This window comes from Tamandua tetradactyla, chromosome 24 (assembly GCF_023851605.1).
Source record: "Tamandua tetradactyla isolate mTamTet1 chromosome 24, mTamTet1.pri, whole genome shotgun sequence".
NCBI lineage: Eukaryota > Metazoa > Chordata > Mammalia > Pilosa > Myrmecophagidae > Tamandua > Tamandua tetradactyla.
In genome coordinates, this window is record NC_135350.1 from 45,302,023 (window position 1) to 45,329,159 (window position 27,137).

At 38.1% G+C, this 27,137-nt stretch overlaps 1 protein-coding gene across 3 annotated transcripts in view; it reads left to right on the forward strand.

The window, feature by feature from the left end:
- Positions 1-204: 204 nt before the first annotated feature.
- Positions 205-27,137, forward strand: part of TMEM150C (transmembrane protein 150C) — a 108,129-nt gene continuing 81,196 nt past the window's right edge. The window contains exon 1 of one of the 3 annotated variants that reach the window (XM_077143022.1): positions 205-565. Coding sequence is in view for 1 of the 3 variants with exons in the window: in XM_077143021.1 (XP_076999136.1) it covers positions 21,363-21,454 (92 nt within the window). In the remaining 2 variants the exon portion in view is untranslated. Of the gene's footprint in view, positions 566-718; positions 793-21,118; positions 21,455-27,137 lie in introns of those variants that run through there. The other 2 variants (XM_077143023.1, XM_077143021.1) reach the window with 2 other exon arrangements.

Here is a 27,137-nt window from a genome sequence, read left to right on the forward strand (position 1 = left end):
AGTAAAGAAAGACCTACTGTGGGAGTCCAGAAAGGTTATGTTTGGAAACAGAAATTAATGAGTGGTGTGTGATAAAAAATGGCATTTATCCACAGCTGCTGCCAGAGGTCGTTGACATGGTGCCACTGGTAGGTTGCAGTCTGGAGTGGAGAAAGCTATTAAAATGCTGATGAATACAGTTTTATAACGGACTCGGAGGAGACAGTGGGAGGAAGAGAGCAAGCTGGCGCTGAGAGGCAAAAGGTTAGCTCTTTATTGCCAGGGTCAGAAGTTGGCCCTGTGTTTTTTCAATGTGATGAAAGAAAACCGCGGGAGAGCGCTGAGTGGTGGAGAACTACATTCAGCCAGTGTGTATGAAAATGAAATTTAGCTGCTACGTGCAAAAACCCTAGGTGTGTGGACAGAAGGGAGCCAGGCAGGAGGTTACAACAGGTCAGGAATAAATAAACACCAGGAGGAGGATCCTAGGTTCTGTCCTTTTGTTGGGCGAGGAGCGCCAGGCTAACGCGTCCACAGAGGCTCTTGAAGGAAGCGGTTCCACCATCCACACCCGGCTCCACACCAGGTAACTATCAGGAGCCCCGGGGGTGATCTGAACCCGAGACCCGGCTGCTGCGCTCTTACATGCGAGGCCTCGCAGTCGGGACCCCAGAATAAGTCGGGGGCGGGCCGCGGCAGGCGGGAGGCGGACGAGCGGGCGGACGAGCAGATCCCACCCCTTCCTGAAGAAGCTCCCTCCCCGCCGCGACTGCCGCCGCCGCCGCAGGTCCCGGCCCCGCAGCCCCGGAGCAGGTAGGCGCGGCACTCGCGGCGCCCCCTCCCCCGCCGGGTCTCGGGCGGGCCCGCGGGACCGCCGGGCAGCCAGGGGGCGTCCAGTCCGGACTTCGTGCCCAGCCCGCAGGCGGAGACCCGGGTAGTGGGCGCTGCAGCGGGGCTCGGACGGCAGGGTCCGGTTCGGCGCGGGGCCCTCTTGGCTCCGGGCTCCTGCCTAGGGCGCCCGGAGCGCAGGGCCGCCCTCCGGAGCCCCCCACCATTGCACACCCCGAGCTAGGCGCGGGTGCCTGGCGGCGTCCCGGAGTCGGTGTCTGCTGTTCCTCAGCGCGCCTGGACCGCCCCCAGCCGGTGCGCCCCGGTCCCCGCCGCCGCCGCCGCAGTGCTGTCCACAGATTGATCCCCCGCGCTGCTGCCAGCTACGGCCTCGGCCCCCGTCCTTTGACCGGTGTCCACACCGCCGCCCCATCTAGATATCTGGTCCTTTTGTTATCGGGTGGACTGTGTTCGGAAGCGACCCCTAAGTTTGGCCTCCCAGTCCTTCTGCCATCATTCACCGTTCACTTTACCCGTTAGCCAAGTCAGGCCGGCTCGGAAAACGGGATCCGGGAAGGAGGCACTAACTTGCCTTGCCTTGTCCTGTGCACCGCCCTCCTCTCTAAATGCACACACTCTTGCTTTCCTTTCCTGTGTGCTCACTTGGGAAGAAATGCTGATTTTCGATTCTCGGCGGTGGGTGGATTGCGAAGGCTGTTTGGTGGGTTGCCGAAGCTGTTTGGTCATTGTTGCAATAAAAATATGGTTAGCCTTGGGTTATGGGGAGAATCCTTGTTTAGTGTCTCCCCTTCTCAGATGAATTAACTTGAGTATGAGAGAGTTTTCCCATTTTAATTCATATTTCTTTTCCTTCGACTCATCTCTCTTCTCCTCCCACCTCTACCCCCACAGCACTTTATTATATCCCAAACACTTCACTCATTTTTTTGGTCGGGTTTATTCCGGCCAGATCTGGTTCAGCCAGGCTTGTGATCACGAATGTGAGGGAGCATAGACCACTTGAGATGGAAACACATCTCGTGGGGGGAACCCATGCCGACGTCCTCCTTGCATGGCCCTGCTAGGAAACCAAATTTATTAATGATATGTTTAATTTCGGTTTATAAAAATAATCGTTTTTGGATCTATTATAATCCCAAAGCCCAAAGGGTAATAATAGTTTCTATTTCATTTCTCCACTTGCATCAAAGACAAATTTTAATAATGTACGTTTGTAACTCCATTCTGCATGGAAATCCATGACGAAGGAGATGAATGTGGGTATATAAACTCCATGGTAGCGGTTAATAAGTTGACCTACTTCAAGTTTTCTATTTCAAGGAATAATTGTTAGACTCATGTATGTGATATTTGCAGATCAAAGAATTTTGGTGTTAGCTTTCATGAATTAAATCCCAAACTTTTTCTTGTATGTATTCTAGAGACACAGTGATTCCAAGATTAACTACAGCTATCATCTGTTGATGAAACAGAAATTTGAGTGTAATCATCAGGGTATAGCATAGGAATTTTAATGGTGTGTCCTTTATTTATAAATTTTTAAATAATTTTTTTCAAGCTCCACACATTGAAAGCTCAGATGCTGGACATGGAAAATAAAAAGACAAGGAAATTTTATTAACAATAATTATTTGATAGATGTTATTATATTAAGCAAACACATTAAAATGTTTGGAGACTGCGTGTTTATTACAATAATCCTGCGATTAGTTGAAAGTAGTCCTATTTGGATTATTTAAGTCAACATTGCAATATCTTTATAGCAGTTGCGTATTTCATGCATTTTCTCATCAAACGTCATTTCACAAGCTGCTCTGGGAAGAGATTTATTATACACAATTATACTCACAGCAGCCTTGCTTTTTTAGAAAAGAGAAAAAAGAAAGAAAAAGGACTTGCTTTACCTGCTTTGTGATTTTCAAGAGGGAAAGCACTTTGTGTTGTTTTTCAGACTGCAAAGATGGATTTACATTCTTGTCCACGCTCTTGTTAATCTATCCCTTGTAACTGAAGCACAGCTCTACAGTAAGTACAGTGGCCAGGTTAGTGGGCAGCCTGGAGTCATGAAAGAGGAAAAACTCGCTGGCCTATTGCAGTTTGGCCACTTGTGAACAGTTTAATAACCAACTAAGCAAGACAGACACCGACAAATTCTCAGTCTTCCTTTGCTGAGAAGAATCTGTGGCATTCAGAATCAACACAGCAGTGTTGATTAGGTTGTTGTAAGGCTCAAATGAGATATTTGTTAAAATTCCCAATATGTGATGCAAAGCATCCTTGAATCTGGGTCTAAGTTGAGACAGAAGCTAGGACCAATTCTAGGTGTGTAATAGATCATTTCCCTTATCTAACAGAAATGTATAAACTTTTATTCCTGGATCTGATAATGCTATGTATCTTTATGCTTTTCATAAGTTGCTCTAAGCACTTTCAAACTAGCTCATAAGTTATTGCAGCTTTCACAAGTTATTGTCACCAAATATAATTTCCTGGCGTATTTGCATTTTGAAAGATAACTAGTGGCAACAAAAAGTCTTAATGCAAAGAGATTGTAGACAGGCCAGTTTTTTAAAACATTTTTTATTGTGAAATACAACATATATACAAAAAAGCTATCTCTATATTATATTCACAATAAAAAACAGTAATAACAAATAAAAAGAAAAATATATGATATATACAAAAAAGCAATACATTTTAAAGTACATTTTTAAAGTAATTATAGATATAAACATAAAGTTTAGTATGGGTTACAGTTCCACAATTTCAGGTTTTTTCCTTCTAGCTGCTCCAAAACACTAGAAACTAAAAGGAAATATTAATATAATGATTCAGTAGTCATACTCATTTGTTAAATCCTGACTTCTCTGTTATAACTCTTCCTTCTCCTTTGATCCTTTCCCCAGTCTTTAGGGATATTTGGGTTACGCCCATTCTAACTTTTTTTCATGCTGAAAAGGGGTGTCGATAATATATGGTAGAGGGATTGAACGGGTTGATGTTTTTTTGTTTTGTTTTATTTTACATGGGCAGACATCAGCAATCGAATCTGGGTCTCCAGCATGGCAGGCGAGAATTTTACCTGCTGAGCCACCGTATCACCACCCAGATTGATGTTTTTGGAAAGACTGGTACCTCTGGGTTTCAGGACTTATCTGGCCTAGGAACCATCTGAAGGTTTTAGGCTTCTGAAAAGTAAACTTAGTGTGTGAAACTTTTGTAGGATCTCAGATAGAGCCCTGGGTGTTCTTTAGGGTTAACAGGAGTGGTTTTGGTTGGGGGTTGGCAAAATGTAGCAATTAGCAATATCTAGCTGAGGCTTGCATAAGAGTAGCCTCTTTTCCAAAAAGAAACTCTATTTGAACTCCTTTAGCCACTGATACCTAATTTTGTTACATTTCTTTTCCCTGTTTTGGTCCGGAAGGCATTATCAATCCCAGGATGCCAGGGCAAGTCTCATCCCTGGTAGTCATGACCCACGTTGCCAGGGAGACTCACACTCCTGGTCATGTTAGTGGGGTGGGTAATGATTTTCATAGCAGAGTTGGGCTTAGAGAGAAAGAAAGGCCACGATTGAGTGACAAAAGATGTTCTCTGAAAGTAACTCTTAGGTATAATTATGGGTAGGCTTAGCTTCTCCACTACAGAAATATGTTTCATAAGAGCAAGCCTCAAGATCAGCGACGTGACCTATTAATTTGGGATTCCTTAGTGTTTGAGAGAGTATCAGGGGTTTCCCAGGGGGGAAATTTAATAGTTCCATATTTTTTCTCTAGCCCCTCAAGGGACTTTGCCAATACTTTTAAATGATCTCTTCTACATACTTTGATATGTATCTGGGTGTTACATTAAGCAATACAGAATTTCAAAGACAGGCCAGTTTTAATGATATTTGAAGATAATAATGGAATCTTTGCTGTTAGCCTTCAAATTAAACTCCACAGAACTCTGAGTCAAGCCAGCTCTGTTAGGGAGGGCTTGGAACTCTTATCAAGTGAGAAATGAACAACTTTCTTTTTTTTTTTAATATGTTTTTAAATTAGAGTAGTTGTGGGTTTATGGAATAATCATGCATAATATACAAGATTCCCATATACCATCTTACCACCAACATCTTACATTTGTGTGTGACATCTGTTACAACTGATGATAGCACTCTTTAAACAGTAGTAGCCAGCATTTATTGAAAGATTCTATGTTCTAGGCACTGTGTAAAGCAATTTACATGGATTATCTAATTTAAAATCCCAATACCCAGGGCTATAAAATATTCCTATTATTATTATGTTATTATTTTTAACTAGAGAAGTTATAGATTTACAGAAAAAAAATCATGTAAAAAATACAGCTTTCCCCTACTATTGACACTTCTCATTAGTGTGGTACCTTTGTTACAACTGATGAAGAATATTAAAATAGTACTATTAACTATAGTACATAATTTACTAATTTACATTAAGTACTTTTTTCCCGAGACCACCTATTATTAACAGCTTGTATTAGTGTCATATATTATAATTCATGAAAGAATATTTTTAGGCTATGAATCCCAGTCCATCTTCCACATCAAGGTTCACTCAGTTATACAGTCCAATATTTTATCTTCCAACTTTCATTCTAGTAACATATATGACCCAAAACTCCCCCTTCAACTACATTCACATGTATAATTCAGTGCTGTTAATTACACTAGTGATGTTTTACCATCACTACCATCCATTTCCAAATCTTTTCAATCAAACTAAATAGAAATTCTATACAAATGAAACATCAACTCCCTGTTCTCTACCTTCATTTTATTCCCCAATATATTCTGAACTCTAACTCCATGAGTTTGCCAATTATAATTAGGCAAACTCATAATTAATATGAATTATAATTAGTTCATATTAGTGAGATCATAAAATATTTGTCCTTTAGTGTCTGGCTTATTTCACTTCAACATAAAGTCCTCCAGGTTCATCTGTGTTGCCACATGCATGAGGACTTCATTCCTATTTTAAAGCTGAATAGAAATCCATGTGTATATACCACATTTTATTTATCCATTCATTGGTTGATGGACACTTGAGTTGCTTCCATCTTTTGGCAATAGTGAATAATGCCACTATGAACATCAGTGTACAAATATGTGTTTTGTATCCCTACTTTCAATTCTTCTGAGTACATACCAAGTAACAGGATTGCCAGTCGAAAGGTAATTTTATACTTAGCTTCCTGAGGAACAACCAAACACTTTCAAAGCTCCTGCACCATTTTACATTCCCACCAGCAGAGAATGAGTGTTCTTATTTCCCCACACCCTTTCCAAAACTTGTAATTTTCTGGTATTTTCATAGTAGCCATTGTAGTGAGTGTACATTGGTATCTCATTGTGGTTTTTATTTGCATTTCCCTATTAGCTAGTGATGTTGAACATATTTTCATGTACTTTTTAAGTTATTTGTACAGCCTCTTTGGAGAAATGTCTGTTCAACTCTTTTGCACATTTTTTAATTGGGTTATTTGTCCTTTTATTGTTGTAGGATTTATTTATATATTCTGAGTATTAAACTCTTATCAGATATGTAATTTTCCACATATTTTCTCCCATTGAGTAGGCTGTCTTTTCACTTTCATGACAAAGTCCTTTGATACATAAAAGTTTAATTTCGAGGAGGTCCCATTAATCTATTTTGTTGTTGTTGTTTGTACTTTGCATATAAAGTCTAAGAAACCTTTGCCTAATACAATATCCTAAAGATGCTTTCCTACATTTTCTTCTAGGAGTTTTATAGCCTTGGCTCTTATATATAAGTCTTTGATTCATTTTGAGTTAATTTGGGTATCTCCAGTTCTCCCAACACCTCTCTTGAAGAGAGTGTTCTTTCCCAATTGAGTGGATTTAACAGTCTTGAAAAAAATCAATAGACCATAGATGTGAGGGTCTAATTCTGAGCTCTCAATTCATTCAATGTATCTATCCTTTTGCCAGTATCATGCTGTTTTTTTTAAGATTTTTTTTTATTAATTAAAAAAAATTAACTAACACAACATTTAGAAATCATTCTGTTCTACATATGCAATCAGTAATTCTTAATATCATCACATAGATGTATGATCACCATTTCTTAGTACATTTGCATCGATTTAGGAAAAGAACTAGCAAAACAACAGAAAAAGATATAGAATGATAATATAGAGAAAAAATAAAAATAATAATAAAAATAAAAAATAAAAAAATATATAAAAAAGAAAAAAAGGAAAAAAAGAAAAAGCAAAAAATACAAACAAACAAACAAAAAAAACTATAGCTCAGATGCAGCTTCATTCAGTGTTTTAACATAATTACATTACAATTAGGTAGTGTTGTGCTGTCCATTTTTGAGTTTTTTGTATCTAGTCCTGTTGCACAGTCTGTATCCCTTCAGCTCCAATTACCCATTATCTTACCCTGTTTCTAACTCCTGCTGGTCTCTGTTACCAATGACATATTCCAAGTTTATTCTCGAATGTCGGTTCACATCAGTGGGACCATACAGTATTTGTCTTTTAGTTTTTGGCTAGACTCACTCAGCATAATGTTTTCTAGGTCCATCCATGTTATTACATGCTTCATAAGCTTATCCTGTCTTAAAGCTGCATAATATTCCATTGTATGTATATACGACAGTTAGTTTAGCCACTCGTCTGTTGATGGACATTTTGGCTATTTCCATCTCTTTGCTATCATGCTGTTTTGACCACTGTAGCTTTGTAATATGCTTTAAAATCAGGAAGTTTGAGTCTTCCACCTGTGTTCTTCTTTTTCAAGATGTTTTTGGCTATTTGGGCTCATTACCCTTCCAAATATGTTTGATAATTGGCTTTTCCATTTTTGCAAAATAGGCTGTTAGAATTTTGATTGGGATTGCATTGCATCTATAAATCATTTTGGGTAGAATTGACATTTTAATAATACATAGTCTTCCAATCCATGGAAACGGACCGTCTTTCCATTTTAGCAATGTTTTTTAGTTTTTTGTATGCAAGTCCTTGGTTAAATTTATTCCTAGATATTTGATTCTCTTAGTTGCTATTGTAAATGAATTTTGGATTATTTTCTTGGCTTCCTCCTCATATTGCTCATTATTAATATATAGAAACACTACTGATTTTTGCATGTTGATCTTGTACCTACCACTTTCCTGAATTTATCTATTAACTCTAGTAGCTTTATTGTCAGTTTTTCAGGACTTTCTAGATATAGAATCATATAATCTGCAAATAATGAAAGCTTTGCTTTTTCTTTCACAATTTGGATACCTTTAATTTCTTTATCTTGTTCAATTGCTCTGGCTAGAACTTCCAGTATTGTGTTGAATGATAGTGATGACAGTGGCATTCTTGTCTTGTTCCACATCTTAAAGGGAAAGCTTTCAGTCTTTCCCCATTGAGTATGTTAGCTGTCGTTTTTTCATATATGTCCTTTATCATTTTGCAGAGGTTTCCTTCTATTCCTAATTTTCTATGTTTTTGTCAGGAAAGGATGCTGAAATGTGACTGTGTGACTGTGAAAACTTTGTGTCTGATGCTCTCCTTATCTACTGTATGGACAGATGAGTAAAAATATGGATAAAAAATAGATAATTGAGGGAACAAAGGTAAAATATATTGAGTAGATTGAAATACTAGTGGTCAGTGAGAGGGATGAGTAAGGGGTATGGCACGTATGAGCTTTTTCTTTTTACTTTTTTATTTCTTTTGCTGGAGAGATGCAAATGTTCAAAAAAATGATCATGGTGATGAATATGCAACTATGTGATGATTTTATGAGCCATTGATTGTACATCATGTATAGAATGTTTGTATGTCAAGAATGTTTGTATGTTTGTTTACAATAAAAATATTTTTTAGAAGGATGCTGAATTTTGTCAAATGCATTTTCTGCATCAATTCAGATGACTGTTTTTTTCCATACATTTTGTTAATATGGTATGCTACATTATTTTTTTTTATGTTGAACCATTCTTGCATATCTAGGATAAAACTCACTTGATCATTGTGTACAATTCTTTTGATGTCCTTTTGGATTCGATTTCCAAGTATTTTGTTAAAGATTGTGACATCTCTGTAAGAGAAGTTGGTCTATAATTTTCTTTTTATGTAGTATCTTTATCTGGCTCTGATATGAGGATGACGTTAGCCTTATAGAATGAGTTACATAATGTTCCCTCCTATTTAATTTTTTGGAAGAGTTTGAGCAGAATTGGAATTAATTCTTATTGGAATGATTGGTAGAATTCCCCTGTGAAGCAATCTGGTTCCGGGTTTTTCTTTGTTGGAAGGTTTGTGATGACTGATTCAATCTATTACTTATAGTTGGTTTGTTGAGGTCTTCTGTTTCTTCTAGTCAGTGCAAGTTGTTCATGTTTCTAGGAATTTGCCCATTTCATCTAGGTTGCCTAATTTATTGGCATACAGATGTTCAGCGTATCCTCTTATGGTCGGTCCTCTTTATTTCTGGATGGCCAGTAGTAATGTTCCCCCAGTCATTTTTTATTTTATGTATTTGCATACTATGCCTTTTTTATTTGTCAGTCTAGCTAAAGTTTGTCAATTTTGTTGATCTTTTCCAAGGACCAACTTTTGGTTTTGTTAATTCCATTTTTTTTATTCTCAATTTCATTTATTTCTGCTCTAATCTTTTTTATTTCTTTCCTTCTATTAGCTTTGGTATTAGTTTGCTATTCTTTTTCTAGGTCCTGAACTGAAAAGTTAGGTCTTTGATTTATAAGTGTTTAGGCCTATAAATTTCCCTCTAAGTACTGCCTTCATTGCATCCCATAAGTGTTGATTTGTGTTCTTGTTTTTATTCATCTTGAGATATTTGCTGATTACTCTTGCAATTTCTTCTTTGACCCACCACTGTTTAAGAGAGTGTTATTTAACTTCTCTCTCTCTATATGTGTATATATATATATACTTTTTTTTTGTATACTGCATGGTGGAGGTCACATTTCATTCTTTCCCATGTGATTATCCCATTACAAAGCATCATTTGTTGAATTTTTCTTTTGAGTGCATGGGCCAGAAATCAAACCTGGGTATCCTGCATGACAGGCAAGAATTCTACCACTGAGCTCCCTAACTTCCATATATTTATAGATTTTCCCATTCTTCGTCTGTTACAGATTTCCAGCTTTATTCCATTATGGTCAGAAAACATGCTTTGTATAATTTCAGTCTTTCTAAATATATTGATATTTACATTATATCCATATTGATATGGATATAAGTATATCCAACCTTTGGTCTGTCCTGGAGAATGATTCGTATGCACTTGAGAAGAATGTATATCCTGTTATCTGGGGGTATAATGCTCTGAATATATCTATTAGTTCTAGTTCATTTATCATATTATTCAAATTCTCTGTTTCCTTATTGGTCTTATGTCTAAATGTTCTATCTAGTGATGAGAGTGGTGTAGTGGGGCTGGAGTTTCCAACAATTATTGTAGACATGTCTGTCTCTCCCTTCAGTTTTGCCAGTGTTTGCCAAATGTATTTTGGTACACTGTGGTTAAGTGCATAAATATAATCCACCTTCTTGGTGGATTTCCCCTTTTATTAACATATAGTATCTTTCTACATGTCTTTTTTTTTTTTTTTTTTTTTAAAGAGGGAGGAAGGGAGGGAAAGACAGAGAGAAGGAAGGAAGGAAGGGAGGAAGAAAGGGAAACATCTTTAAACATTTTCTTGTTTTATTGTATTTTGTTTGTTTTTTACATGGGCTGGGGCCGGGAATCGAACCGAGGTCCTCCGGCATGGCAGGCAAGCACTTTGCCCGCTGAGCCACCGCGGCCCGCCACTACATGTCTTTTATAATGGTTTTGACTTAAAATCTAGTTTGTCTGATATTGGTATAGCTAATCAACTTCTTTTTTGTTACTGTTTGCATGGGATATATTTTTCCATCCTTTCAGTTTCAATTTATTTGTCTTTGGGTATAAGGTGAGTCTTCATAAACAGCATATAATTGGATCATACTTTTTAATCCATTCTCTACTTTCTGTCTTTTGGTTGGGGAGTTTAATCCATTAGCATTCAGTATTATTACTATGAAGCTGTACTTACTACAGCCATTTGTACTTGGGTTTTTACATATCATATTTTGTTTCTCTTCTCCTTTATTGCAACCTTCTTTTCTGTATAGTTGATATTTTGTGATGTATCTGACTGATCACTTTCTCATTTCTGTATCTGTATTTTTTTATTTTTAGCATTTTTTTTTTATTATATAGTATAACATATATACAAAGCAAAGAAATAAAAAAGCGATAATTTTCAAAGCACTCTTCCACAGGTAGTTACAGGACAGATCCCAAAGTTTGTCATGGGCTACCATACAATCCTCTCAGATTTTTTTCTTCTAGCTGCTGTGGAGTAGAGGAGGCTTGAGAGTTTAAGTATTTTTTTTATTATCATTGTCGACTTTTTCCCTCTTTTTTTTTTGTGAAGAATAACATATATACAAAAAAGCTATAAATTTCAAAGCACAGCACCATAATTAGTTGTAGAACATATTTCAGAGTTTGACATGGGTTACAATTTCACAATTTTAAGTTTTTACGTCTAGCTGCTCTAAGATACTGGAGACTAAAAGAAATATAGAGTTAATGATTCAGCATTCATATTCATTTGTTAAATCCTAGCTTCTCTGTATAACTCCACCATCACCTTTGATCTTTCCATCCCTCTCTTTAGGGGTGTTTGGGCTATGGCCATTCTAATTTTTTCGTATTGGAAGGGTCTATTGCTAATAAGGAGTAGGGAGATGGAACTATCTGATGTTCTGGAGAGGTTGGCCCCTCTAGGTTTCAGGACTTACCTGGACCAGGGACCCATCTGGAGATTGTAGGTTTTTGAAAAGTCACTGTATGCATGGAACCCTTGTGAAATCTTATATATTGTCCTAGGTGTTCTTTAGGATTGGTTGGAATGGTCCTGGGTTGGGGGTTGGCAGGTTATGATAGGTAGCAAGGTCTATCTGAAGTTTGGTTAAGAGCAATCTATTTGAACTCTCTCTGCCACTTGACTCTATTTGAACTCTCTCTGCCACTGATACTTTATTAATTGTACTTCTTTTCCCCATTTTGGTCAGGTTAGAATTGTTGATCCCATGGTGCCAGGTCTGGATTCATCCCTGGAAGACAACTCCCACGTTGCCAGGGAGACTTTCACCCCTGGGTGTCATGTCCCATATAGGGGAGAGGGTAATGATTTCACTTGCAGAGTTGGGCTTAGAGAGAGTGAGGCCACATCTGAGCAACAAAAGAGGTCCTCCAGAAGTAACTGTTAGGCATGCCTAAAGGTAATCTAAACTTCTCTGCTACTTACATAAGCTTCACAAAAGTAAGCCTCATGAGCGAAGGCATGGTCTATTGATTTAGGTGTCCCTAAAGTTTGACACAGTGTCAGGGGATTCCCTGATGGTTAAGGTTTAATAGTTCCACATTCTTTCTCCCATCCCTCAGGGGTTTTGCCAATAATTTTTATTATTGTCTTAAAATACTCTAGGATGTATCTAGGGATTACAATAATCCATACAGGATTAAAGGACCTCTTTCTCATTCTGTGCTCCCTGTGTTTCAATTGTTCAAATGAACTATACAGATAGGTTTGAATTAGATTATGCATTACAGAAAATTTCAGTTTCAGACCAAATAAACCTTTCTTCCATTCATCTCAAAGAGTATGTGTGGTTCTAACATATAGACACTGCCTTCCTTACCCCTATATTCTCAACTACTTTAACCCCAACCTGTTTGGCTTCGTTCTTATCTTTAAATATCAGGTTATAGATACATAGCCTCTCAAAATTCAAAAATAATAATCACCACTCCGGACTCAATGTGTCTGCTCTAAAAGTTTACAATATAGGCCCCAGTTTTCTTATAAGCATTTTCTAAAGGTGACCATACAATTCTTGTTCTTTTGTTTTTGGCTTTTTTTGTCTCACCAAATGTCTTACATGTTCATTCACATTGTTACATGTCTCATGACTGTGTTCCTTTTTAAGGCAGCACAGCCTTCGTTCATAAGTATACACGATCGTTCGCCATTCTACTTCTCCATCAGTACATCCTTCAGCCACCTGCATTCATTGGGCATCATGTATAGGGCCCAAAGTCCGCAGTCCATCAACATTCTCAATTTTAGATAATTTTATTGTTCCCAAGAAAAAGAAAACCAATAAACACACCCTTGCCAAATAAGAAACCTAAACCTCATCTTAACTCTTGTCCCTCCACCATTATTTACCTCTGTTGTTGCTGTGATGGTACTGATGGTTTCCCTTTGAACATAGCTCATAACATGCAACAGCAGTTTTCCCCCTGTACCCTGGATTTAACCATTCTTTGTACAAGAATCATACCTTTGAAGTAATTCTTCAAGAACTAATTCATATTTTCCTAGTGTTAATCAGTGGGACACATAGGTCTATACAACCCCTCTCAATCTTGTTCATCTTCAACATGGTAATATTATAATATTACTGAACGACCGACTAAAGAACCACCTTTACTCCTATCTAATCCCTCATTCGCTAATGGTTCACCTATCTCTAGCTTCTGTGTATCTCTAAGTCCCCTATATCCTGTAATATAAGCCTCTGATTATACCTTTATGCTGGTAATAAGAGTGAAATATAGTGTCTATCCTTTAGTGTCTGGCTTATTTCACTCTGCATTATGTCCTCAAGGCTCATCCATCTTGTCATGTGTTTCAGGACGTCATTTTGTCTTACTGCTGCATACTATTCCATATTATGTATGTACTACATTTTGTTGATCCACTCATCTGTTGATGGGCATTTGATTTGTTTGTTTCCATCTTTTGGCAATTGTGAATAATGCTGCTGTGAACATCGGTGTGCAAATGTCTGCTTGTGTCACTGCTTTCAGCTCTTCTGGGTATATACCAAACAGTGCTATTGCTGGGTCACAGGACAACTCGATATTTAGTTTCCTAAGGAACCACCAAACAGTTTTCCATAGTGGCTGCACCATTATACATTCCACCAGCAGTGCATAAGTGTCCCAGTTTCTCCACATCCTCTCCGACATTTATACTTTCTGGTTTGTTTAATAGCAGCCATTCTTATAGGTATGAGGTGGTATCTCATAGCAGTCTTGATCTGCATTTCCCTTATAGCCAATGAAAATGAGCATCTCTTCATGTGCTTTTGAGCCATCTGTATTTGATCTTCAGAAAAATACCTATTCATATCTTTAGCCCATTTTATAATTGGATTGTTTGTTCGTTTGTTGTTGAGTTGTATGATTTCTTTGTATATACAGGAAATCAAACCTTTGTTGGATATATGATTTCTGAATATTTTCTCCCATTGAATTGGCTGCCTCTTCTACTTTTTGACGAAGTCTTTTGAAGTACAGAAGCATTTGATATTGAGGAGTTCCCGTTTATCTATTTTTTCTTTTGTTGCTTGTACTTTGCTTTTGGGTTTAAGGTTTAGAAACCTCTTATTACTAGGTCTTGAAGATGTTTCCCTACATTTTCTTCTAGAAGCTTTATGGTACTAGTTCTTATATTTAGGTGTTTAATCCTCTTTGAGTTAATTTCGGTGTAGGGTGTAAGACAGGGGTCCTCTTTCATTCTTTCAGCTATTGATATCCAGTTCTTCCATGTCCAATTATTGAAAAGACTATTTTGTCCCAGTTCAGAGGATTTGGGGGCCTTGTCAAAAATCAGTCGACCATAGATTTGGTCGTCTATTTCTGCACTCTATTCGATTCCATTGGTCAGTGCTTCTGTCTTTGTGCCAGGTCCCTGACCACTATGGCTTTATAATAGGTTTTAAAGTCAGGGAGTGTTAATCTTCCCACTTTGTTCTTCTTTTTTAGGATGCTTTTAGCTATTCGGGGTCTCTTTGCCTTCCAGATGAATTTGGTGATTAGCTTTTCCAAAAACATCTTCAAAGTAGGATGTTGGAATTTGGTTTGGTACTGTGTTGAATCTGTAGATCAATTTGTAGAGAATTGACATCTTACCCAAATTCAGCCTTTGTATCCTCAGCAGGAAATGTCTTTCCACTATTTAGATCTCCTTTGATTTCTTTTAGCAATGTTATGCATTTTCTCTATACAAGTCCTTTACGTCCCTAGTTAAGTTCATTCCTAAGTATTCAATTCTTTTACTAGCTATTTTGTATGGAATTTTTGCCTTAACTGACTGCTCAGCTAACTTATTGCTTGTGTATAGAAATGTTACTGATTTTTTTCTTTTTTCTTTTATTTATAAACATACCAACATACAAACACAAACTTTCTTACCATATGATCATTCCATTCTACTTGTATAATCAGTAACTCACAATATCATCATATAGTTGTATATTCATTATCATGATCGTTTCTTAGAACATTTGCATTAATTCAGAAAAAGCAATAAAAAGGAAACAGAAAAAAATTCATACATACCATACCCCTTACCTCTCCCTTGCATTGATCACTAGCATTTCAATTTATTAAATTTATTTTAACATTTATTCCCCCTATTATTTATTTAGTTTTAATCCATATGGTTTACTCATCTGTTGATAAGGTAGATAAAAGGAGCATCAGACAAAAGGTTTTCACAATCACACAGTCACATTGTGAAAGTTATATCATTATACAATCATCTTTAAGAAACATGGCTACTGGAACACAGCTCTACAGTTTCAGGCAGTTCCCTCCAGCCTCTTCATTACATCTGACTAACAATGTGATATCTATTTAATGCGTAGGAATAGCCTCCAGGATAATCCCTCAACTGTGTTTGGAATCTCTCAGTCACAGACACTTTATATTGTCTCATTTCACTCTTCCCCCTTTTGGTCGAGAAGGTTTTGCAATCCCTTGATGCTGAGTCCCAGCTCATTCTAGGTTTTCTATCTCACATTGCCAGGAAGGGCCACACATCTAGGAGTCATGTCCCACGTAGAGAAGGGACTGGCAGTGAGTTTGCTTGTCATGTTGGCTGAGAGAGAGAGGCCACATCTGAGCAACAAAAGAGGTTCTCTTGGGGATGGCTCTAGGCCTAATTTTAAGTAGGCTTAGCCTACCCTTTGTGGGGTTAAGTTTCATATGAACAACCCTCAAGATTGGGGCCTCAGCCTATTGCTTTGGTTGTCCCAACTGCTTGTGAGAATATCAAGAATTCTTCAGTTGGGGAAGTTGAATTTTCCCCCTTTCTCATCATTCCCCCAAGGGAACTTTGCAAATACTTTTTATTCACTGTTTAAATCCTTCTGGGATTTATCGAGGCATCACTCTGGACAAACCTACAAAATCTCATGCCCTACTCAAGGTTCCATGTACTATGGTATTCAGTTAAGCTGTCCACATAAGTTATATTAGGGAATGCACTAGTCGAAATAAAAATTTTGTACCTAATAAACATTTTTTGCTTTAGTCTCACACATAAGTTAAAGTTTTAAAATATTAATTACCATCTATTTTCAACGCCCTGCATTATTGACATTCCTTTGTTCTTCCTCATGCAAAACACTTTTAAATTTGTACATTTAGTCACTCTCATTTTACACTCTAGGCATTCCTAGATTATACTATCTTAGTCTTTATCGTATATCTTTCCTTGTGATTTCATTTGTGTCCCCAGGCCTCCTCCTTAAATCATTCTCACATTCAGCTTCATTCAGTGTTTAACATTATTGTATTAAAGTTAGGTAGTATTGTGCTATCTATTTCTGAATTTTTACAATCAGTCCCATTTCACAATCTGAATCCCTTCAGTTCCAATTTTCCAATATCTACCCTATTTCTATCTCCTGATGACCTCTGTTCTCAACTGAAATTCTCCAAGTTCATTTATTAATGTCAGTTATATCAGTGAGACCACACAGTATTTGTCCTTTTGTTTCTGGCTAATCTCACGCAGCATAATGTCCTTAATGTCCATCCATGTTGTTACATACTTCATAACTTTATTGTCCTACAGCTGCATAATATTCTGTTGTATGTATATACCACAGCTTGTTTAGCCACTTGTCTGTTGATGGATATTTGGACAGTTTCCATCTCACCACAATTGTAAATAATGCTGCTATAAAAATTAGTGTGCAAATGTCCATTTGTGTCTTTGCCCTCATGTCTTCTGAGTAGATACTTAGCGATGGTATTGCTGGGTCATATGGCAATTCTATACTTAGCTTTCTGAGGAACCACCAAACTGCCTTCCACAGCGGTTGTACCATTTGACATTCTCACCAACAGTGGGTAAGTATGCCTCTTTCTCCACATCCTCTCCAGCACTTGTCGTTTTGTGTTTTGTTGATAATTTGCCTGTCAATTTTATTGATTTTCTCAAAGAACCAACTTTTGTTTTTATTGACTCTTTCCATTGTATTTTTGTTCCCCCATTCATTTATCTCTGCTTTAATCTTTGTTATTTCTCTTCTTCTATTTGCTTTGGGGTTAGTTTGCTGTTCTTTCTTGAGTTCCTCCAGGTGTGCTGGGGAAGTCCTCGATTTTTGCTCTTTCTTGTTTTGGTTTTATTTTTTCTGGTGAGGAGGTGCATGATCCAGAATCAAACCCAGGTCTCCCACTTGAAAGATGGGCATTTAACCACTGGATTACTTTCTTGTTTTTTAATGTAGGCATTTAGGGCAATAAATTTCCCTCTTAGTACAGCCTTTGCTACATCCCATAAGTTCTGATAAGTTGTGCTCTCATGTTCATTCAACTCCAGATAGCTACTGATTTCTCTAGCAATTTCTTCTTTGACCCACTGGTTCTTTAAGAGTGTGTTATTTAATCTCCATATATTTGTGAATGTTCTCATTCTTTGGAGGTTATTGGAATCCAGCTTCATCCCATTATGATAAGAGAAAGTGCTTTGCATAATTTCAGTGTTTTTAAATTTATAAAGACCTGTTTTGTGACCCAGCATATGCTCTATCCTGGAGAATGTTCCATGAGCACTAGAGAAGAACGTATCTCTCTGTGCTTTGGGGTGCAATGACCTATATATGTCCATTAGGTCTAATTCATTTGTCAAGTTATTTAACTTGTCTGTTTCCTTGTTGATCTTCTGCCTGGTTGTTCTATCTATAGAGGAGAGTGGTGTATTAAAGTCTTCTACTGTTATTGTTGAAATATCTACCACTACCTTCAGTTTTGCCAATGTCTGTCTCATGTACTTTAGAGCTCCTTGACTGGCAGCATAAACATTTATGATTGTTATATCTTCTTGGTGAATTGACACTTTAATTAGTATATAGTGCCCTTCTTTGTCTCTTATGATGTCTTTACACTTAAAGTGTATTTTGCTGATATTAGTATAGCTACTCCTGCTTTCTTTTGGTTACAACACTGTGGAAAATCTTCCGTCCGTTCATTGTCAATCTATTTGTCTAAAATGAGTTTCTTGTAAACAGCATATAGCTGGATTATGTTTCTTAATCCATTCTGCCACTCTGTATCTTTTAATTGGTATATTTAGTCCATTAACATTCAAAGTTATTACTGAAAAGGCGTTTCTTCAATCCACCATCTTATCTTTTTTACTTTATTTGTCAGATCTATATATTCTTTCCCATCTTCCCCTTTGTATTCTTTAAATTACCCTTAGTGGTACTCTTCAATTCTGTGCCCTCCTCTGGACCTCCCTCTCCTGTCATTTTTTTCAGCCAGCAGAACTCCTTTTAGTATTTCTTGTAGGGCCAATCTCTTATTGACAAATTCTTTCCAACTGCTTTGCCTGTGAAAAGTTGAATCTCTCCCTCAATTTTGAAGGACAATTTGTCTGGGTACAGAATTCTTCGGTGGAAGTCTTTCTCTCTCAGGATCTTTAATATATCATATCACTGCCTTCTCACCTCCAGGATGCTAGTTGAGTAGTCTGAATTCAGTCTTATTTGATTTCCCTTGTATAAAGTAGATTGTTTTTCTCTTGCTGCTTTCAGGATTTTCTGCTTCTCTTCAACATTTGATTGACTGATTAGTATGTGCCTTGGGGAAGGCCTATTCGAATTTATTCTGTTTGGAGTTCCTTGGGCTTCTCTGACTTGTATATTTATGTCCTTTACTCCTCTCTTCTCTTTATGGGACACCAATGATTCTTATATTGGTGTGCTTTGTTTTGTCTATCATTTCTCTGATTTCCAATTTAATTTTTCCATCTTTTTTGCCATTTGGTGTTTTGAGTCTTCAAAGTCAATTATCCTGTCCTCTCTATCACTTATTCTTTCTTCTGTCCCTTCAAATCTAGTGTTGTGTGCCTCTAGTATATTTTTTATTTGATCCACAGAGTCTTTAATCTTTGTGATAGCTGCTGTTTTCCTGTTTATTCTTTCAAATTCCTCTTTATGCTCTTTTACTGTCCTCTTGATCTCCTTTATGTCATGTGCTATCCCACTTATTTTATTTACTAGAGTTGTATGAACATCCATGATTAGTTGTTCCAATGTCTGTGTCTCCTCTGGTGTTTTAATTTGGCCATTAGGCTGGTTTATCTGTCTGCATGGTGATATGCTTTTTGATCTCCTACTGTCTTCGTGGCATGTAAATATCTTGATTGATTTACTTTGGGAGTTAATTTCTTTCAGTAGTCTAAGGCCTTGTGTTTGCAGGATGATTGTACAACAGGGAGCAGGGTACGGGGTGGGGCACTCAGTGTGGTGATTTGTTTTAGGGCAGGTATAAGCACAGGTTGAGGATGTTACACTGATTCTTGTGAACATGGGTGCCCAGCGGCCAGGGAGGATTTAGCTGTGCAGGTCCACTGGTCTTGGAGGGAACATAACCCTGGTGTGCGCTGGTCTAAGGCAAGGGGCCCTTTGTGTGCATGCGTAGGGCTGTGGCAGCAGGTCAACATTATGCCTTTGTGGATTGGGGGCACACATGACCCAGCTGGGCAGGCCAGCACTTCTCAGAGCTGGGAAGTGTGGCTGAGGGCCGTGCACATGCATGGTTTTAGGACTGCTGTAAAGTGTGGTTCCCAGAGCTGAATGATGTGATTGGGACCCATGGATGCATGGGGCTAGGAGTTCCATAAACAGATGCACTGAGCTCTGGGGAGTGGGCTGAGGCTGTGCGACACTATGAGCAAGGGGACAGGGGTAGCCTAGGGATGGTGAGGTTAGTGTCCATAGCCTTTATGTGCTGGCAGCAGCCTGCAGGGAACAGGGAGGGGGAAGGTAGTGCTTGGTAGGGATGCAGGAGAGGTGGATTGGGCTGCACTTGGGGTAGGGGTATGGGGCAGGTGGGGTGAGTCACCAGTCATGGGGCTGCACTGGTGAGGGTAGTATGCCCAAGGAATGCGGCCTGGCTTACTTCCTAGTCCCACTGCTCCAGTTCGTGAAGTCCTGCAGGCTCTGTGGCTCTGTGCCGCCGCACCAGGCTCAGTTTTCTTCCTCTCAGTTCCTCGGCCTCTGCAACTAGGGCTGCCCTTTGTGGTTGCGGAGGCTCTCCCAGGTCAACTGCACTCCTGAATCACCACCTTAGTCACCCTCCTGTCCCTTCTCTAACTTTTCCATGGAGCAGGGCTAATCTCGAGCTACTCCATTTGGTCATGTTCCTGGAAGTGTATCTTTATATTCCTTATTACTTTATTTGTGGTTCCCCTGGGTGTATTTTACACAACCTTCTTCCATAATCTGCTAATTTGAAAATATATCAATTTAGCTTCAATAGTATATACATTCTCTGCTCCCATATCCCCCGCCTCCCCTCTTTATGTTGTTTTTTTTTCTCACATTACTTCTTTATATTTTGCATGTCCATAATCTGGAAACATACCTTTACTTATTCAATTGTATTCTGACTCTATTAGGAATTAAAGAGTAAAGTTGTATATTTAGGATACAGTACTACTGGGTTTTGCGTTTACACTTTTAGTTACCCTTACTGAAGATCTTAATTTCTTCACATTACTCTGAGCCACTCTCTCCTGTCTTTTCCTTTCAACTTGCAGAGCTCCCTTTAATAATTTTTGTAGGGCAGGCCTTTTGTTGATGTTTGTGGTTGTTTCTGTTTATCTGTGGAGATTTTAAACTCTCATTTTTGAAGGACAGTTTTGACAAATGAAGAATTTTTGACTGGGGCAGTTTTTCTCTTTCAGTACCTTAAATGATGGGATTATCACTGCTGTGCTGGTTTGAAAATATTATATACCCCAGAAAAGCCATGTTTTAATCCTGGTTCAATCTTGTGGAGGCAGCTCTTTTAATTCTGATTCAATAAAGCAGGTTGGAATCTTTTGATTAGATTATCTCCGTGGAGATGTGACACACCCAAATGTGGGTATTAACTTTTGATTAGATGGAGATGTGATTCCACCCATTCCAGGTGGGTGTTGATCAGTTTACTGGATTTCTTTAAAAGAGGAAACATTCTGGAGAGAGTCAGAAACGACAAACACAAGAGAAATGATTAGAAGCCCCCAGAGCCTACAGAAACGTCACAGCAGAGCTGACACAGATGCAGAGACGTGGAGAACAGAGACATGGGTGTTTAGAGATGCTTGGAGCCCAGCAGACTTCACCATGAGATGTTAAGCAAGCCAGAACCTGGAGAGGCAGATGCCAGGCACGTGACTACCCAGCCGACAAAGGTTTTCCTAACCCATGAATCTTCCTCGAAGTAAGATAACCTCTTGTTGGTGCCTTAATTTGGAAACTTCCACTTCCTCAAAACTGTAAACTCATAACTTATTAAAATCCCCTTTTGTACAAGCCAATCCAGTTCTTGTATATTGCCTTCTAGCAGCTAGCAAACTAACACAACTGCCTTTTCATCTCCATGGATTCTGATGAGAAATTGGCACTTAGTCTTATTGGGGATCCCTTCTATGTGACAAATTACTTTCTTCTTGCTGCTTTCAGGATGATCTCTTTATCTTGCCATTTGACATTCTGATTAGTATGTGTCTTGAATTAGGTCTATTCAGATTTAGTTTGTTTGGAGTACATTGCACTTCTTGGGCATGTGTATTTTGTCTTTCATAACAACTGGGAAACATTTGGCCATTATTTACTCAAATATTATTTCTATTCCTTCCCTTCTCTTCTTCTGGGACACCTATGATGTGTAGATTTGCATGCATCATGCTGTCATTTAAATCCCTGAGACATTGCTTATTTTTTTTCTATTATTTTCACTATCTACTCTTTTGACAGTATGATTTCAATTGTCCTGTTTTCTAATTCATTGATTCTTTCTTCTGCCTCTTCAAATCTGCTATTGTTTGCCACTAGTCTATTTTTAACTTCTACTATTGTGACTTTCATCTTCATAATTTCTATGTTATGTTTCTTTTTATACTTTCAAATTCTTCTTTATGCTCACATATTGTCTTCTTAATAACCTTTAAGCTCTTTACATGTATATTTTCACTGAGTCTCTGGGGAGGCATCTTCAGAGGATGTCTTACATTGCCATGTTATGACATCAGCCTTCTTAAAAATTTTCTTTTCACCATCTGTCAATGGCCTTTCTCTTGATCAGTGCTGTCCAATAGAGCTTCCTGCAGTGATGGAAATATTCTATAATCTGTGCTGTCCAATATGGTGGCTTCTAGACTCATTGACTTTGGAGCATTTGAAATATGGCTAGTATAACAGAGGAACTGAATTTTAAATTTTGTTGAATTTTAATTAATTTAAATTTAAATAGTTACCTGTGGGTAGTGGCTACCATTTTGGACAGTGCAGCTCTCAATTCTCTCTACCCACATCCCACCAAGATAATAATTGATAATTAGAAGAAAGTAGAAATTAGTGTTGCTAGGACTGGGAATTAAGATTTAACTCCATAAACCCTTGCTATGAAAAAGTACTTACATTTACTCTGAAGAAAGTGCTTTATGCCAAGTTCAGCTGTATCCTAAAAGTAAAAGTCATTCTCTCTGATTTATGTATGTCTGCTATATACAAAAATAAGAATCACCCAGAGTTGTTTATAAGCTTAGCTGTGTCTGTGCTCTTGGCACAGTTTCTGTATTTTTCAAGGAGGAGGTATATTGGTTTGTTAATGCTGCTGGAATGCAATATATCAGAAATGGGTTGGCTTTTACAATGGGGATTTATTAATTTACAAATCTACAGTTCTAAGGCCATGAAAATGTCTAATTTAAAGCATCAAGAGGATGCTTTACCATGTGGGTGTATTAGCAATTATAAGAAACAGTTAAATGTGTAGAGTAAATGGACTGATTTTTGTAAACAAGTCTGTTACCGCACTGCTTTTTTAGGTGAGAGAAGTGACAGATTCAAAACCCACAGAGGGAAGGAAAAGGGCTCACAAACTAAAGAATATATGTTTAGATTATGTCTTTTCATGTTGTTGGGGAGAACAGCAAAGCACAAAGAAACCTGACCAAGTCAATTGGACCCAAATGAGTCAGTGCTTTACTGAAGACCTCAGTGCAGGTGCTGAGTGTCCTGAGTGTGGAGTTTGGCATGATAAGGGCATGTGATATTTACTATTATAATGGGGCAGAGGTGCCTTAGGTCAGGGCTTCTCTGGACTGCTGGTGCTCTGGTGGCAAGAACCTGCTTTTGCAGGTGCTGCAAAGGGAGAGTAACAGTAACTTTGGCGTGAAGCAAGCTTCTTCTGAATAAACATGAGGAGGTGGGAGTTTAAACAAAGGAAATGAAAATGTCTGCAAACCAGTAAGGGAGAGGCTATTTTAGTGGAAAAGTAGGTTAGTATGTGGAGGTTTCAGTGAGTCCTGGACCATGAAATCAAATTAACTGGTCGGGATCAGTGCTTTTTTGTGGTTGTCGTTTGTTGGCATGAAATAGAATATAGAATAGAAATGATCACTGTGTCTCCCTGTTAGTGAGGGTAGTAGTATTTGATGAAACGTTTGATTCCTCCCTCTGTTGACACGTTTCTGCGCTGCTCAGTTGCTAGTAGGCACTGAAAAGCATAGCTGTTATATGTAGTATTACTATGTAAGTGTGTGCGTATGTACTGGATCGTGATGTAAAATACTGCCTGTGAAGCTGGGCTTGGGACCTCCTTTGGAAAACAAGGACTGAAGACGTTTATGAATAGTAAATAATCACGTTTTTTGAGTGCCTACTAAGAGCAGGTGTCGGTGCTGAAGCTTTACGTGTGTTACTGTGTTTTGTTTTCCACAACAGCCCATTACTGTGTAGGTGCTATGATTTTCCCACATTGCAGAAGGTAGCGGAGCCAGACGCTGAACCCCAGCAGCCGGCTGGCCCAGCCCACGTATGCGAACATTCAGCCGCCTCGCTGCTTTCACGTAATGCAATGCTGGTAGCAGTGTCCCTTTCCATAATGCAGTGCTGATAGCAATGCATGGACACCTGCAGACCTGTGAGACCCAGGTGTTGTACAGAGCTGTACAAGTGCAGAAATGAGCTGACAACAGTTATTCTTTTGCGTAAGACAAGGCCTGACAGGGTGAGAGGGCAGTCGTTACACATTTAGGCTTGAAGAGATCTCACTGCTGCCAGCTCGTGGTTTCTTAATGATAATGCTCTCCTAAGGGCACCCTGGTGCCCGAAGAAGTAGAATGTCCGAGAAATTAACATGAATTGCATTCTACGGAGCTCAGTTTTCTAACTCCTGCATACTATTTTGTAGCGAATAGTGAAAAATGGTCTAAATTGATATGTTTATCCCACAATTCCCTGCTTTTTTTTTACTGTATCCTAAAGTATTTTTTTTTCCAAAAATCACATCCCGCCTAGGAGTACCTTATGAAATATTTAAAAGCTTTCATTTAAAAAGAAATTTCTCAAAATTGAGACTGAATATCATTTCTGACCCCTAGTACAACCTAGGAAGTAAAACAAATTTCATTTTAGAAATAAATTTCAATTTTACTTAAAGGAAATAAATAAATAAATACAAGCAATCACTTGTCCCTAGACTTCGTCAGGTGGAGGTAAAAGCTTGTCATCATGGTTATTTTTCTTCATTAAAAAGTGCAGAGGTCATGTCTAACATATTAAAATTTGTTTAAGATATTCACACTTGTTAAAGGCTGGAGAATTGTCCATCTCTGTGGACAATGGTGCAGACTCTGTCTTTGGAATACAAAGGGTAGGATGAATTGTCTTTGAAAAAGCATTGAAAGTCATGTAATACTTTTGGCAAGTGTTGACAATGCTTAAGATGCATAATTGTGCTTAAATATAGCAAGAGAGGAAATTAGCCTATAGCTTAAATGGTGTTATTTAACTGGGAGGCAATTGTAATGAATTATAATGTTTTTTAAAAATGTAAACATAAATGTCTCTAAAAATAGCATAGGCTCACTATTCATCAAACATTTCCCTTGTTATGAAATAAATTTCATCCTGTTTTTTTATGCTTATGATGACTTGACCACTTAAATATTTTAAATAGTAATTAGCTTTAAAGCAGAAAATACAGTGGACCTTACATAGCTAAAATGGATGTTATATATTTTAACTGGGTTAGTTAATAAAATAGCTTTTCAAATTATTTTTCATTCTATTGATTCATGAGTGAAAGGATTTATTAAGAAATTTTGATACCATTGTAAAACAATTCAATTGAAATATTTATTTTAATTGAAATTGGAGAGTTTGTAAATTATAATCAGAAAAATTCTGTAATGTACTTGTCTTCGAATTTCTATTGGAAATATATGTCCTGGAGTTACTAAATTCTACTTTTCACTGATATGAAGTGCATTATATAGAAACACTAGTAACTAAAATATACCTACATGCATTGCCAGGAATATGACTTCATGTTCCCACATACCCTAAAAGTGTGGCATTTTGAATAATTTGCCAAATCTCTTTAATGACAGCACAGTATTCACAAGACCCATATTTATCTCCCTGTAATTTTAGCAGCTGTTAGAATTGTTCTTGAGAAAGCTGATTATCTTTTCTATGACATTTTCATTGGTGTTTTCCCACTTTAATTTCAGCTTCTAGTGGCATAAGATTGATTTATATGAAATGGAGTGAGTTGCTATTTGTAATACCAAAATTTTTACTGTATGTGTACTCTTGTAAAAATAAAGACAAAAATTTTCCATTAACTGGTTTGGGGAAGAGACGCAGTTACGATCAGATAATGGCACATGGTAATCTTTTTTGGTTTCACATATGCCCTTGTTTACTTGCTTTGTTGTATATGTCCCTTATCTTCCCAATAAATAATTTTTTTGGTGTCCCACTTGGTTGTCTTAGAGCACGGATAGACAAACTATGGCTTGTGGACCAATTCTGACCCACCCTTGCTTTTGTAAACAAAATTTTATTTAAAGAAAGGCATGACCGTTGTGTGTGTATCATCTGTGACTACCTCCACACCACCTCGACAGAGTTGAGCGGTTGGGACAAAGACTGCCTGGCCAAAAATATCTGTCATCTGGCCCTTTATAGGAAAGATTTGTCAACTTCTGTTCATATGATACTCTTCTTAGGGTCCTTGAAAAAGGTGTCTTGTTACAAATTATATACAGATAATTGCTTTCTGTAGGAGCAGATTTCACGTCTGAGTGACTAAATAAATCACTGATGTCTTCTCTCTTCCTGAAGCATTATCTAGTGACCATGAAGGAAGGTGTTACCAGTGTGGGCTTAGGTGTCAGGTAGACCTGGATCACACTAGCTGTGTGGTTTTGATTAAGTTAACCCCTTTTAAGCCACTGCTTCTTCATGTACAAAATGAGGATAAGTACAGTACCCACTGTTGAGGGAAAATTGTCTGTGGGTCTCTTGCATTTTGGTACATGTTCAGAAGAGAAGCACTGACTGCCTTTTTGTTCTGAACTGTCTTTTCAAAGATGCTTATATAGTGAGCAGTCTAGGAAAACAGAGGTAATATCTCCTTCCAAAGCAGAGGGCAGGTCTGCTTACAGCTTTTGAAGATAGAGATAATGTAACTGCGTCAGAAGTAAATGGTAGGCAAGCATGTTTATTATCCAGTATAACGGACTTGAATATCCCCAGCTCAGGGTTCCCCTCCATTGTTATGTGTACAGGTGTCACATGGCCCTCTTCATGACATTCTATGGGAATGGAGCTTGGGGGAACCAGCACAAGAAAATGTTGATACCTTGACTGCTGCTATTTCTGCGAGTAATAAGTCCCTTGTCTCTGACCCAGGAGTCTTGTGTCTTCCGCCACCATCCAAGAAATTGGCTTGCAAATATGATAAAATCTCAGATCTTTTACTGTTCTTGACATACCTCCTAGGGATTGTGTAAGGATTGGATGAAAAAATGATGTAAAACACAGTGCTTGGCTTGTAGGAAGTACCCAATAAATGTTAGATACCAATTATTACTTAGTTAGCTGTTAAC